We start from the raw sequence: 13,268 nt of genomic DNA, 5'->3' as shown, positions 1-13,268 counted from the left end.
CAGGTGGAACTCCAGCCGGGCCGGGGCTGGTGGAGCCCACTGCGAGCAGTGCCAGGCACCAGATTCTCCCCCTCTCATTTCACAGGGACAAAACCAGGCTGGGGCCCCCAATTTCCTTGCCGGTTGAACTATAGCTGGCCACCAGATCCACCAACCCTGGGGCTTCTCTTGTCCTTTGAATGGCTGCTTCTCCCAGGTCTGAACGAAGACATAGGACAACTCTGGTGACAGCCACAGCTGGTGGCCGCTTCCTCGTGTCAGATGTGGACGGTCACCCCACCCTCCCAGCGCTAAGCGCTGAGACTGCGTGTCCAGAGTCGGCTCCTGCACGTGAGGCCAATTGGTCACACTGGGCCAGTGTGGAGGAAGACGCCTCTCATCTCCCAAATGGGGATCTTTCATGGGTGTCACCTGAGCTTATAGAGCTTAGTTTAGTCTAGCCATTCCAAGACAGTGGTTTCTTAACCTTTTCTAGGTCACAAAACCTCCTGAGAACCTAATGAAAACTGGATCCCAGCCCCAGAAAAATGCACCTGTGTGCACACACCCAGCAGTTTCCAGGTCATTTCGAGTCCTCCCTTCGAGGTCCATTGTTATTATTTACAAAACACCAGCCTAAGGTATTAGACATTTTCTTAAAAGGCCAGGCAAGGTGGCTCATGCCTGTAATCCCAATACTTTGGGAGGCTGAGGTGGGTGGATTGCTTGAGGCCGGGAGTTCAAGACCAGCCTGGGCAACATAGACCCCATCTCTACAAAAAATACAAAAACAAGATGGGTATGGTGGCACCTGTAGTCCAGCTACTCAGGAAGCTGAGGTGGGAGGATTGCTTGAGCCCAGGAGGTGGAGGTTGCAGCGAGCTATGATCGTGCCACTGGATTCCAGCTCCAGAGTGAGACCCTGTCTCAAAAAAAAATTTTTTTTTCTTTTTTCTTTTTGAGACAGAGTTTCGCTCTTGTCTCCCAGGCTGGAGTGCAATGGCACAATCTCCACTCACTGCAACCTCTGCCTCCTGGGTTCAAGCGATTCTCCTGCCTCAGCCTCCCGAGTAGCTGGGACTAGAGGTGCGCACCACCAGACCCGGCTAATTTTTGTATTTTTAGTAGGGACGGAGTTTCACCATGTTGGTCAGGATGGTCTCGATCTCTTGACCTCATGATCCGCCCACCTTGGACTCCCAAAGTGCTGGGATTACAGGCATGAGCCAGCGCGCCCGGCCCACCACTTTTTTTTTTTTTTTTTTTTTTAAGACGAGTCTCACACTGTCGCCCAGTCTGTAGTGCAGTGGTGCCATCTCGGCTCACTGCAAGGTCCGCCTCCCAGGTTCATACCATTCTCCTGCCTCAGCCTCCCAAGTAGCTGGGACTACAGGTGCCCGACACCACTCCCGGCTAATTTTTTGTATTTTTAGTAGAGACGGGGTTTCACCATATTAGCCAGGATGGTCTCTGTCTCCTGACCTCGAGATCCACCCACCTCAGCCTCCCAAAGTGCTGGGATTACAGGCATGAGCCATCGCACCCGGCCAAGCCCACCACTTTTTTTAATGAGAGAGTTTTTGTTACTGTCCTCCTCTGACAGGTAAGGAAGCTGAGAGGCTCAGAGATGTCAAGCAGCTCGGCCAAGGTCACACAACATGTACCAGCTGGTGCCTACCACGGCAGCCTAATTAGTAGACAGTGCAGACAGCCCCAACAGGACCAGGAGAGAACTGTGCCCAGGGCCGGATTTCTCCCTCCACAGTGGAAGAGAAGCAGCCAAGTATTACAGCCAGCCCAGCTCCTTGGGCCGCAGAGATCATTTCAGGAGGCCTTTCTAAACGGAGTGCCCTGGGGAAGCAAACTCTAAACGTCCTCGTAGGAGAAGACATTAGGTGAGACCAGGCTGACCACAGTGTCCCTGTCAGCACTGCCCTCGTCCCTGGGGGTCACCTAATGTCTTGCTCCCCTGCCCCCACACTCCAGTTGATATCACTGCTGTAATCAGGGAAATCTCTGAGCTCTTTTTCTGGGAGGGCATTTCCGAGGGGCCAAGGAGCTGCGGATTGGAGGAGCACCAGCAGCACAGGGCATGCCCCTGCTCCCTACCCAGAAGCTGGAAAGTACCACGTCAGGTTTGGGGTCTTCAGTGAAATCTGTCAAGCAGCGTCTTTGGCACTGGGGCAAAGTTAGGACGAGGTGGCTTCCCTCTTGATTACTACAGCAGCTGTCTATGGCTGACTGTCCCCAGGAGCCTGTTTTGTTTGGGGTTTTTTCTTAAATATTTTTATTAGTATTTCAAACATACAGGAAAAGACAAATGTTTTCCATTCATCTTGATAGCTAAATACCTTTAGATCTACACACCAAGATGAAGACCGCCTTGTGTCTTGGATAAATGTAACGAGCAGATGCTGGCAGCTCGCAGGTGCTCTGGGCTGGAGGAGTTAGAACTGCCGGGCCAGGTGGAGTGAGCCAGCACCGCTCAGGGGAGCTTCATCTCTCTGATTCCAAAATAAATGTTTTCTGGAGTCTCACCTTCACCCTCCTGGAGAGGGGTAATCTTATCTGTGGAGGAGAGAGCAAGGGCTGAGGGGGCGCTGGGGTGGCATGAGAGGCCCAAAGACCTTGACAGACATGGTGGGCTTGGCCGCGGGGCACGGGGTTAAAGAGGAGGCTTAGCCAAGCCCAGCGGGAGTTGATTTGACAGCAGTGCCCTTAGCAGCTTGATTGTTCGGATTTTCAGGGCTACTGAGCTCAAGTGTACAAGCAAACTGGAAAGAATAGCTTTGTTGGGTTTTTTAAAGTGATAAAAGCATAATGACAGCATATCCACTGCTTTGAAGGCATCCCCCGCCCCCGTGTTCTTTATCTCAGGTTTTTCCATCAAGGTTAATCTAATCCTGCTAAATTAACAACCAGCCAGTGCATCCCCAAAGAGCCTGTGGAATGTGCAGGGTGGCTCAGCCTCGGTGTTCTCTAAAGTACTGGCTGTGGGTGGCTCCTTGCTCACTTGCAGAAGTTGGCAAGTGACGAGTGGCCAGGGGACCGTGCGTCAGGGCGTCCCTCTGCCCTCAGCCTGCTGTGTTTCACCCGGTCTCTGGTGAGCACATCTCTGGCTGCTTTGCGTGAATGAGCCAAGGGAGGGATAGATCTAGCTTACTGCCTCCCCCTCCCTTAAGCCAAGCAGAACGGGGTGCGTGTGCACACCTTTGGTGAACAAATCTGTCCGTTCACCCTGTGCCAGGGCCGTCCTTACAGCAAGGACCCCGGGGATGTGTCCGTCCCCATCAGTGTCATGTTAGCAAGCAGTGACAACATCCCTTTGCAGGAGGCATCCTGAACCACTCTGTCCTCAGACAGTGGCAGAGCCCAAGAGAACAATGTGCCCCACCCCCCCACCAGCCTCAGGAATCATTGTCTTGTCCCCGTCACAGCAGCCCTAAGACTCAGGGCACATGCGCCAAGCCTGGGGGGCTAGTTTCTGTGTGGGAAGCGATGGGGAAGCGGTGAGGAGCTCCTGGAGAAGGCGGCAGCTTTCATACCGGGTGATGTTCTGACTCTGGTGTTCTCTCCCATCTCAGCACCCATTCTGCTCCCCAGTCAGGTTGGTTCTTTGTGGCTCAGATCTGTCACCCCTTAATGAAGTGGCTTTCTGGCTGCCAAGGATTGAGAGCTGCTACTGAGGAGTGTAAGTCACTAATAGCATGGAAAACACTGTGAAATACTCCAAGGTGCCAAGCTGGGCCCAGCCCAGTGTGGTTCTAAAAGGCTAATAAAAATCCACCAATTAATTGTGACAGCTCAATGGGAAATTATTCAATTGTGAACAGGGGCAAGCTGCAGCTCGAAAGGAGGAGGGGAGGGGTTGCCATAGTAACATCAATGTAAGTTCTCATCTCAGCAGCGGAAGCCAGCCCGGGAGTGAGCAGCATCCGACCGCCGCCTCTGACACGGGATGGGATGCAGGAGACACCAAAGGCGCGTTTGAAACGGATGCTTTGCCTGGCCCCGGGCCTGCAGCCACTCCCGGCTGAGCGTGGGCTCTCCCCGGGGCAGAGAAGTTGTTTTCCGAATGTTCCTTGCTCTTAGGAAACCTGGGAAGGAGCAGCCGAGTGGAAGTGAAAAGCACATGTGCTGTGTTCCTCCGCCCCTTTGACCGACTGCCGGTTACAGGGATCTAGAGGAGGGGTGTTTGGGTCCAGTCAACAGGAGCTCCATCTCCCGAAAGGCAAGGCACCCAGAACTCAGACAGTGGGGGAGGCCAGCATTCCAGTATGGTTTTGCAGTTGTCACAACTTTTATTTGAAAAGATACACACGACATATTCCGATTTTGAACATGTGAAATGCAACCTTGCTATAGCAAAAACGGATTCCTTCCCAACGCATCTCCCAGAAGACTCCTGGCCGGGCTAACACTGGGCCGCGGAGAAGGGCTGCGGTCAGAGGGGCAGTCAAACCACAGCAGGGGCTTCTTGCCAGGGGGATCTTGTGCTCATGGCATGGAGAAGGGGATCGGGTTCTTTTTTCCCATTTTTAACTTTCAGAACCATCCTCTGTACCCAGTGGAATGCACTCATTTGCACTCTGATGTCAGCTGCAGTCGTCCCTATAGAGACTGTCACAACTTTGATTACCCAACTGTAAGCACTCAGCCCGCTGCCTCGCTCTGCTATTCACACTCATGGCCCAGCCACAGCCTCAGCTCCGTGCCCCTGGGGCCAGGGGGCTGCTCGGAGTCAAAGCCCCAGGGGAAGAGAGAGGCTGGGACGACCGAGGCTCCAAGACAGCCTCCTTTTTGACACTGCCTAGTTTTTCGCTTCAGCAAAGTTGGAAATCAAAAGTAAGCACACACCTAACCTGTCCTACCGTGGATCGTTCATCGTAACCAAGCCTACATCATCTGGGTGTCGTGGTCTTTGAGACTGGGGGAGAAGGCAGGAGTGAAGACAATGGGGGTGAGTCCAAGAAGCAAATCCTTCCAAGGCGTCCTGGCCCTTCACCGCCGACCGAAGCGGAAGCTGAAGCCGCCTTTCTTCCTGCTGTAGCCATTGAGCTCCTCAGCCAGGTTCCCTAACGGGCCACTGGTCTTCTCCCCCGCAGCAGGGAGGAAGCCGGTGGCCTCACTGCCTTCGTCCTGCCTCCCGAAGCAGAATCTGCAGCCAGCATGCTCTCTGCCCGATGTCTGCAGCCCCCTGGCTATGACAAGCAGGGCCTGTGGTTGTGAAGCTCTCAGCCACCGAGAGGAACCCCACACGGAGTGGGGTCGGGGCCCCGTGGCCAGGTCAGCCCAGCGTTCTCCGGCTCCGAGGCCACCCATGGCGTCTGTGGGCTCTCTTCTGTCCAGTAGAGGAAAGCAGGCACCCAGCGGCAGGAAGAGGAAGTAGATCAGGGGGTAAGGCCTTACCATCTGACCCAGAGGAAAGAGAGGCAGAGTGACAGGCTGCACACGTGGCCAAGCGCAACTCACCAAAATGTTTCCCCGGGACAGGCTGGCAGCGTAGATGTGAGCAGGGGGCTCAGCTGAGCCCGGCTTCCGAGCAGTGCTGGGACTAGGCCACTGTTTTATTAGCAGGATCAGGAGATGATTGTGCCAATTAGGCCGGTTCTTCTCCTGCAGTCCCCACGATCTGCCTGCCTGGGCAGCTTAGCACTGTAAATCCACCGCTGCTGGCTGGCAGAGCAGTGCCCAGGCGGCCCCGGGAGAGTCAGCAAATGTATGCTCATTTTTCTCTTATTATAAAATGGCCATATCATTGCAGAGCCATGGGGTGGAAAGTTAAAACCATCAATCTCCCTTAGTGTTCAACTTGATAATAAATGGGTCTAGCTATGCTGTTTAGCTGGGACATCCTGCTAATGTCTCTTTCACGTGGGAACGAGTTGCTCCTGAAAGCCAGAAACAGATTGGATGGTCCTGGCCTAATTCGGACACCCACCTGGGAAGGAGTGTGTGGACGCCGCTGGGGCCTGGGCACCGTAGGTCTGCCAGGCTCTGAGCTAAGAGCTCACACATGTGATTGTACTTCATCTTCATAGTACTCCTGCTTGGTAGGTCTGGCCAGTCCCACTTTTTCAGGCAAGAAAACTGTCAGAAAAACTGAGATTGTGCCCAGGCCACACAGCCAGGAAGTGGAGGCTCTGAATTCATGATTCTAATGGCCAGACGGCTTCTTCAAGAAGCATACATATCTGCTAGGTCCTCCCAACCCTCCTGTTTCACAGGGGTGGTGTCGGTCTCAAACAGCTGAGGTGACTTGCCCCAGATCTCATGGCCTTATCAGTGCCAGAGCTAGAGTTCAATCCCAGGTCTAACTGGGCTTGACTCAGGAAGGCGTGCCCTAACTCCCTCCTCTGTACTCCACATGGCACTCGGGGGATCTGAAACCCAGCCTCCTGGAATGAACCTGCCTTGGTAACACTTGCTCCCTTGTCTGGCAAAGAAAACCTTTTTGACAATGACCGCGGGGGAGCTGGAGCTGGCTTGTCCTCTGCGGAGTCAAACTGAGGCTAGAATAGAGAGCACCAGCCCTGGAGAAGACAGTACAGGAGTCCCCAGAGCCCTTTCCAGAAATGGCTCCTTCGAACACATTTCAAAGAAGCGAGCTCAGCCAGGAAGCTTTTAAAAAAATAATAAATGCAACCCCACTTTCTACCCAAATCCAGTTCTTCTAAGCTCTCGTGCCCCAGGGATGGAGTGACCTCCCTCACATGCTGCCAGGAAGACCTTTCCATCAGGGCGCAGGCAGAGTGGAGGCTTCCGCGAGGTGACTTTCTGCAGCGGCCCAGCCCATTCCCTCCTCCTCATAGGAAGCACTTTGCTGACTGCGATGTGGACCAGGGACCGTTGCATCCTGGTGGATAAATGCACCCGGGAGTGGCCTCTGGGTGTCTGGAAAGGAGACACCCTGATACAGAGCAGGCCCTGGAGTGGCCCTTCACCCCTTTTAGGGGTTCATGCACCCCTTCAAGAATCTGGTAGAAAGTGGGGATGCTCATCACTGGACAGGCAGCCCCAGCGCGAGTCAGGGCTTCAGGCCCCACAGCCAGGAAGGGACAGGAAAAGCACGGGTGAGGCTGGGTCCCAGCCCTGGCAGGGCAGCCGTGACCAATCTGTGCTGCTCTGGGCTGTTGGCAGGGGAGGCACTGGTGTCCCCTCTCCGGGCCCTCCCTCCCTGTGCTTCTGTGTGCCCTCTGACTGCCCATGCCTGGCTCCTGCCTGGGCAGGGCCTGAGCTGGGGTTCCTGCTGGGGACAGGGCAGCTGTGCTCACCGTGTGGCTGGGACTGCTCCCAGGAAGGCTGGCTGGTGGATCGCTGGGCTCCGGGGCTGGGCTCCGGGGCTGGGCTGGGCAGAGCTGCCCTGGGTCCTCGTCCAGGAGGCATGGCCCCTGGGCTCTCCTTGCTTTATATGGTCCGCAGTGCGCTTGCTGCTCTGCCGACTGCCTGCTGCGCATTCCTGACCCTGGGATTCCATTGGGGATGCTGTTGTTGAAGAGGGGCAGTGCTGCCTGCGTTGATAAAAAGAACCTAACGCAGGATGTAGTCTGATGAGAGGGCAGGCGGGCTGCCCTTTGGAGGAGAGCGGACAGCATCATTAACTGCAAATTGCGGGCACAGACCCTCGAGTCCCTTGGCGGGGGTTCCAAGCCCACCCTTCACCCTAAGGGTCCTGCCTTTGTTGGGTTGGCAACTCATGCTCCGGAGAGGACATGGGGTGGGTGGACATCTACCCGACACCTACTGCCCAGCTAGCAGGATGGCTCTCATGGGCAGGAAAGCCACAGACACCCATGAGGCCCGTGTTTCACAGGCACGGGGCTGCGCGGCTAAGCCAGGTGCACCTCCCCGGCAGGTGCAGCCCTCAGCGGCCTGTTACCCAGGAACCAACCAAGGGGGCACGGCAGATGCCCAGGACAGCAGTGGAGCATTTGCCTGTGGCCCCCAGCCCCTCCCACCGCATACCCTGGGTGGCCCCCCACTGTCACCGAGGGTCACCTCTGGGAGGCCAGCAGGAGGACCCAGCCTCTGCTCCTTGCCCGGCAGAGATTCTCCCTCCACTGAGAGCAGGCAGCGGGGTGATGAGGCGGCCCCACCCCACCACTGTCGAGAACTGAGCACAGAGGGCCTCCCCCATTCCAGGGGCCCTCACCCAGCCGACCTACCCCTGCATCCGGGGTGCTGGGGGGTCAGAAGTCATGGGAATAGAGAGCCTGTGGACACTTCCCCAGAGACCTGAGGAAGGCACTGGAATCTCGATCCCCCACTTCGGGGCTGAGCGCCCAGGTTCAGGCGGAGGGTCTGCGGATTGAAGCCGATGACTGAGCTTTGCTGGCCAGAACCAGCTTCCATCCCCCAGGCCAGGGCTGCCTCCGATGGCCTGAGGTGCCCCTGTCCTGTGTGTGCGTGTGTGTGTATGCCCCCACATGAGTATGTGCACACATGTGTACACGTGTGTGTGCTCGTGAGACGGGAGGTGTGGTGTCCTTCTGTCTCCCTGGTTAGTGCTGGTTGATTCTGACAGCGGGCGCCAGTTATCCATGGGGTGCCACCCAGGGTGGGTCCCTACCGTGCTATGAGCCTGGACCGGATGCCTGCCCTCTGGGTGCCTCAGTGCTCTCGTGGTGTAAAGTGAGGTTCAAGTTTCCAAGCTGTGCTTTGCAGAATTCCTCAGGAATGGCCATGGAAGTTGGGGAAGGCAACATGGGGTCCAATCCCGCAGGCATCCCTCTGTCCCACAGGCACCCCACTCCCCTACAGGCTACCCCTCTGCCCTACAGGCACCCCTTTGCCCCACACGCACCCCTCTGCCCCACAGACACTCCTCTGCCCTACAGGCACCCCTCTGCCCCGCAGGCACCCCTGTGACCCACATGCACCCCTGTGCCCCACAGGCACCCCTGTGCCCCGCACGCACCCCTGTGCCCCGCACACACCCCTGTGCCCTGCACGCGCCCCTGTGCCCCTCAGGGCAAGCCCCACTTTGCTGTGTTTGACATGTTGGGCTCCCAGAAAAGGTTCTGCTTTGAAACCACCAGGGCCCAGAGTCCTTTTTCGGGACTGAGGTCTGTGGCTCTGAGAGGTGGTCACAGAACGTCCTGCATGTGAGGGACTGGTCTGGGATGGGAGCAATATTGGGGTGAGGATGAGGGGTCCCCACGTGGCCCACATGTTCCCCAGCCTCAGGTCCCCGCCTGCCCCCTTCAGACCGGGGTGCCTGGAGCCCAGTCAGGCGTTGAATTTGGCGCCAAACCTGCTGACTCCAGGGACTTGCCTGGTCCCCTCCACCCCTGGAACTCCTGGACGGAAAACTTGCTTTCAGATGCCCTTCCTGGGCCCCTGGAAGCATCTGGGTTCCCCCACCTCTTGAGCAATTGGGGGTGACAACTGTGCCACTGTTCGCCACCAGCAGCCGAGATAGGCAGGGTCTGGGCTGCCTGGATGCACAGGGTGGCCGGGGCTAGATCAGTCCAAGAGTGGCAGTACCCATCGGGGCGGCTTCCAGCACTGGAGGCTTTTTCTGCTGTCGGGTAAATGCAGGGAGGCGAGGCGTGAGGGTGGTGGGGCTGGTGGTGCAGGAAGCCGCTCTGGGGGTGGAGTCCGTGGACCACCCTCGAAGCCCGTGGGGTTCCCTGGGAAGCTGTCCTGACATAGGTCCAGGCCAGGTGCCCGCATGGCCAAGCTGACCGGCAGCCCCTGCCTGGGATTCTCAAAGTGAGGAGGCTGGGACTGGAGTGGCAACGCCTGGATGTGCTAAGCCCAGGCCCCGGCCTCGCAGACCCCTCCCTCCCAGCCCCCTTTAACCACTTGTCACTCTCGAACTGGGTTCCACACCCGGCCCAGCCACAGCCAGCCTCCACCTCACTGAGCTTCAGATCCTCCGCCTGGCTGGGCATGACAGCAGTGCCCGTGTGGTGGGGTGGGGTTGTCGGGGTGGCATGGTGCCCGCTTAGACGGTGTTCACTGCTGCTGCTAGGGAGGGCGCAGGGTGGTGGCCCCCATCTAAGCCCGGGTCCCCTGGGCTGTTGGCAACTGCCACTCCGGTTCTGCTGGCCGAACCCCTCCTGCCCTGGGAAGCCGCTTCCCATGCTGTTGGGCACCGTTTCTCGCAGAAATGCATGAGCCCTTGTCTGAGGACCTCTGTGACTGAGTCCTTGAACCTTTCCAGGAGCTGCCTCAGGCTGGTCTGGTGGTTGCAGGAGAAGGGTTGAGTTGGGCACACCTGCACCTGGCATGGGTGTGGCACGTGGGGAGGCAGGTGGCCATGGTCTGTGACTTCCGTGGCCTGGCTCAGGAGTCCCATCCCCAGGCGTCTCCACCTCTGCCCCTCCCACCTCTGCTCTTCCCACCTCTGCCTCCAAACTCTGCCCCCTCCCTCTTCTACCTGCCCACCTCTGTCCCCCCACCTCTGCCCTTCCTTCCTCTGCCCCCCACCTCTGCCCTTCCCTCCTCTGCCCCCCAAAACCTCTGCCCCTTCCTCCTCTGCTCCTCCCTCCTCTGCCCCTCCGTCCTCTGCCCCACCTCTACCCCCAACTCTGGCCTCCCACCTCTGCCCCCCCCACCTCTGCCCCTCCCTTCTCTGCCCCCACCTCTACCCCCCCACCTCTGCCCTTCCCTCCTCTGCCCCCCAAACCTCTGCCCCTTCCTCCTCTGCTCCTCCCTCCTCTGCCCCCACCTCTACCCCCAACTGTGGCCTCCCACCTCTGACCCCCCACCTCTGCCCCCCCACCTCTGCCCCTCCCTCCTCTGCCCCCCACCTCTGCCCCTCCCTCCTCTGCCCCCCACCTCTGTCCCCCCACCTCTGCCCTTCCCTCCTCTGCCCCCCAAACCTCTGCCCCTTCCTCCTCTGCTCCTCCCTCCTCTGCCCCCACCTCTACCCCCAACTCTGGCCTCCCACTCTGCCCCCCCACCTCTGCCTCCCCACCTCTGCCCCTCCCTCCTCTGCCCCCCACCTCTGTCCCCCCACCTCTGCCCTTCCCTCCTCTGCCCCCCAAACCTCTGCCCCTTCCTCCTCTGCTCCTCCCTCCTCTGCCCCCACCTCTACCCCCAACTCTGGCCTCCCACCTCTGCCCCCCCCACCTCTGCCCCCCCACCTCTGCCCCCCACCTGTCCCTCCACCTCTGCCCCTCCCTCCTCTGCCCCCCACCTCTGTCCCCCCACCTCTGCCCTTCCCTCCTCTGCCCCCCAAACCTCTGCCCCTTCCTCCTCTGCTCCTCCCTCCTCTGCCCCCACCTCTACCCCCAACTCTGGCCTCCCACCTCTGCCCCCCCACCTCTGCCCCTCCCTCCTCTGCCCCCCACCTCTGTCCCCCCACCTCTGCCCTTCCCTCCTCTGCCCCCCTACCTCTGCCCTCCCTCCTCTGGCACCCCCACCTCTGCCCCCCACCTCTGCCCCTCCCTCCTCTGCCCCCCACCTCTGTCCCCCCACCTCTGCCCTTCCCTCCTCTGCCCCCCAAACCTCTGCCCCTTCCTCCTCTGCCCCTCCCTCCTCTGCCCCTCCCTCCTCTGCCCCCACCTCTACCCCCCACCTCTGCCCCCCTACCTCTGCCCTCCCTCCTCTGGCACCCCCACCTCTGCCCCCTCAAGCTGTCAGAGCAGTGGGCATTGTGCTGGCTGAGTGAAAGTCCATGGTGGAGGGAAGAGTGGGATTCGTCTTCTGTGAACCCGGACTTGGAAACCTCCAGCCGCACAGGGGGGTGTGAGACTCCCCAGCTGCCTGCCCCTGACAGGTGCCAGACGGAGGCCGAGCACAGGGCAAGGCCACTGCCGCTCTTTCTACTGGCCCCGTGCGGCACCTCCCACACAGGCACTCGATAAATACTGGATTTTATTAAATAAACTCCAGGGATTGTTTTATCCGTAAGCCTCAAATTGATGTTATGAATAAATAGCCATGGGGGACTGTTCATTCAATAAAGTGTCTCAGTTCCTTGGAACTCTAGCCCCAGCCACAGCAGGGACCCACAGGATAGTTCATCACCCTGGGGACCCGGGAGGGATGCACCGATGCAGCAGGTTCCGGGTTCATCCTCCAGAGCCCAGACCCCAGGAGGACCGACCCCACTGGGCACAGCTTGTGCAGGAGGCAGGCCCTGCGTCCGCCTGACCAGGCCCAGGCCATCTTTGCAAAGCCCAGGACTGGCCCAGTCAGAGGGTCTTGAGCAGCCCCGGTGGGTCCAGAGCTATCTGGGAAATGCCTTTGGGCTGCTCTAATGAACATGGTGGCTAGGTGCAGTGGCTCATGCCTGCAATCCCAGCAATTTGGGAGGCAGAGGCGGGAGGGTGGCTTGAACCCAGGAGTTCAAAACCAGCCTGGGCAACATAGCTAAGACCCCGTCTCTACAAAAAGTAGAAAAAAAAAAATTGCTGGGTGTGGTAGTGCGCACGTGTAGTCTCAGCTACTCAGGAGGCTGAGGTGGGAGGATCGCTTGAGCCCAGGAGTTCGCCGCAGTGGGCAGTGATGGTGCCACTGCTCTCCAGCCTGGGTGACAGAACAAGACCGTCTCTAAAAATAAATGATGAGAGGAGTTCAGGGGAGACAGAGCGAGAGGCAGTCCTGGAACACGTGGGTATCTGATCCACTCAAGCTCTGACATGAGGCGTGGAGTCGGGCTGGAGGCAGAGACCAGAGCTGGGTCACCACGAGACTTTATTAAAGACAGAACGCACAGACACCAAGTGCTGACAGCCTCGCCCAGCGACGCTCCCATCCCAGGCTTCCTCCACCAGTCGCTGTGCTGGCCCTCTGAGCTCCCTCTGCAGCCCTGGCCAGCGCTGTGTGGCCCGAGTCAGACACACCTGTCAGTGCATGAGGGGCCAACGTGGCCAGCCTTGAGCCAGAGCTCCCGACACTCCCTACAAATCCCACCGAGGCCTGACCTCAGCCCTCTGGGTTTGCCAAGTCCTGCCGGCTGCTTGGGCCACACAGTTTGGGGACATCCTTGTCTCTGAAAGCAGATGAAGAAATGGAGGCCCTGGGGAAGCCCGGTCCGCTGAGGCCAAAGCTTAGTGTCCTGTCTCCTTGTTCTGGGTTCTGTGTGTCCCCTGCTGGGTCCTCCTGCCGGTGCATTGCTCCTGAAGTCACAGGATGGGTCTGCCGCTGGCCACAGGTGTTCTTCATGTCCCGTCCCCCCATCTCACACAAACGGTACCTCTCCTCTTCCTTCCCCTCCCTGGAGCCAGCGTCCTCATGGTTTGAGATGGTTCAACAATCCTCCAAATCTCTGCCTGCTCAGACACGCCCCTGGGTGACAGGGCCTCCAGAGACCCTGGCTCCCAGCTTCCACAGCT

The 13,268-nt window shown here is 58.6% G+C and overlaps 1 protein-coding gene across 1 annotated transcript; it reads right to left on the bottom strand.

Annotated features, from left to right (window-relative positions):
- Positions 1-4,260: 4,260 nt before the first annotated feature.
- Positions 4,261-5,486, bottom strand: QRFP (pyroglutamylated RFamide peptide). The gene has a single exon (XM_054659183.2). It carries the CDS (start codon positions 5,389-5,391, stop codon positions 4,981-4,983), a length of 411 nt encoding a protein of 136 aa, XP_054515158.1. The 5' UTR covers positions 5,392-5,486; the 3' UTR covers positions 4,261-4,980.
- Positions 5,487-13,268: the final 7,782 nt, after the last annotated feature.

This window comes from Pan troglodytes, chromosome 11 (genome assembly GCF_028858775.2).
Source record: "Pan troglodytes isolate AG18354 chromosome 11, NHGRI_mPanTro3-v2.0_pri, whole genome shotgun sequence".
Lineage (NCBI taxonomy): Eukaryota > Metazoa > Chordata > Mammalia > Primates > Hominidae > Pan > Pan troglodytes.
The sequence above is the reverse complement of the archived record's forward strand: the minus strand, read 5'-3'. Positions and strand labels throughout refer to the sequence as shown.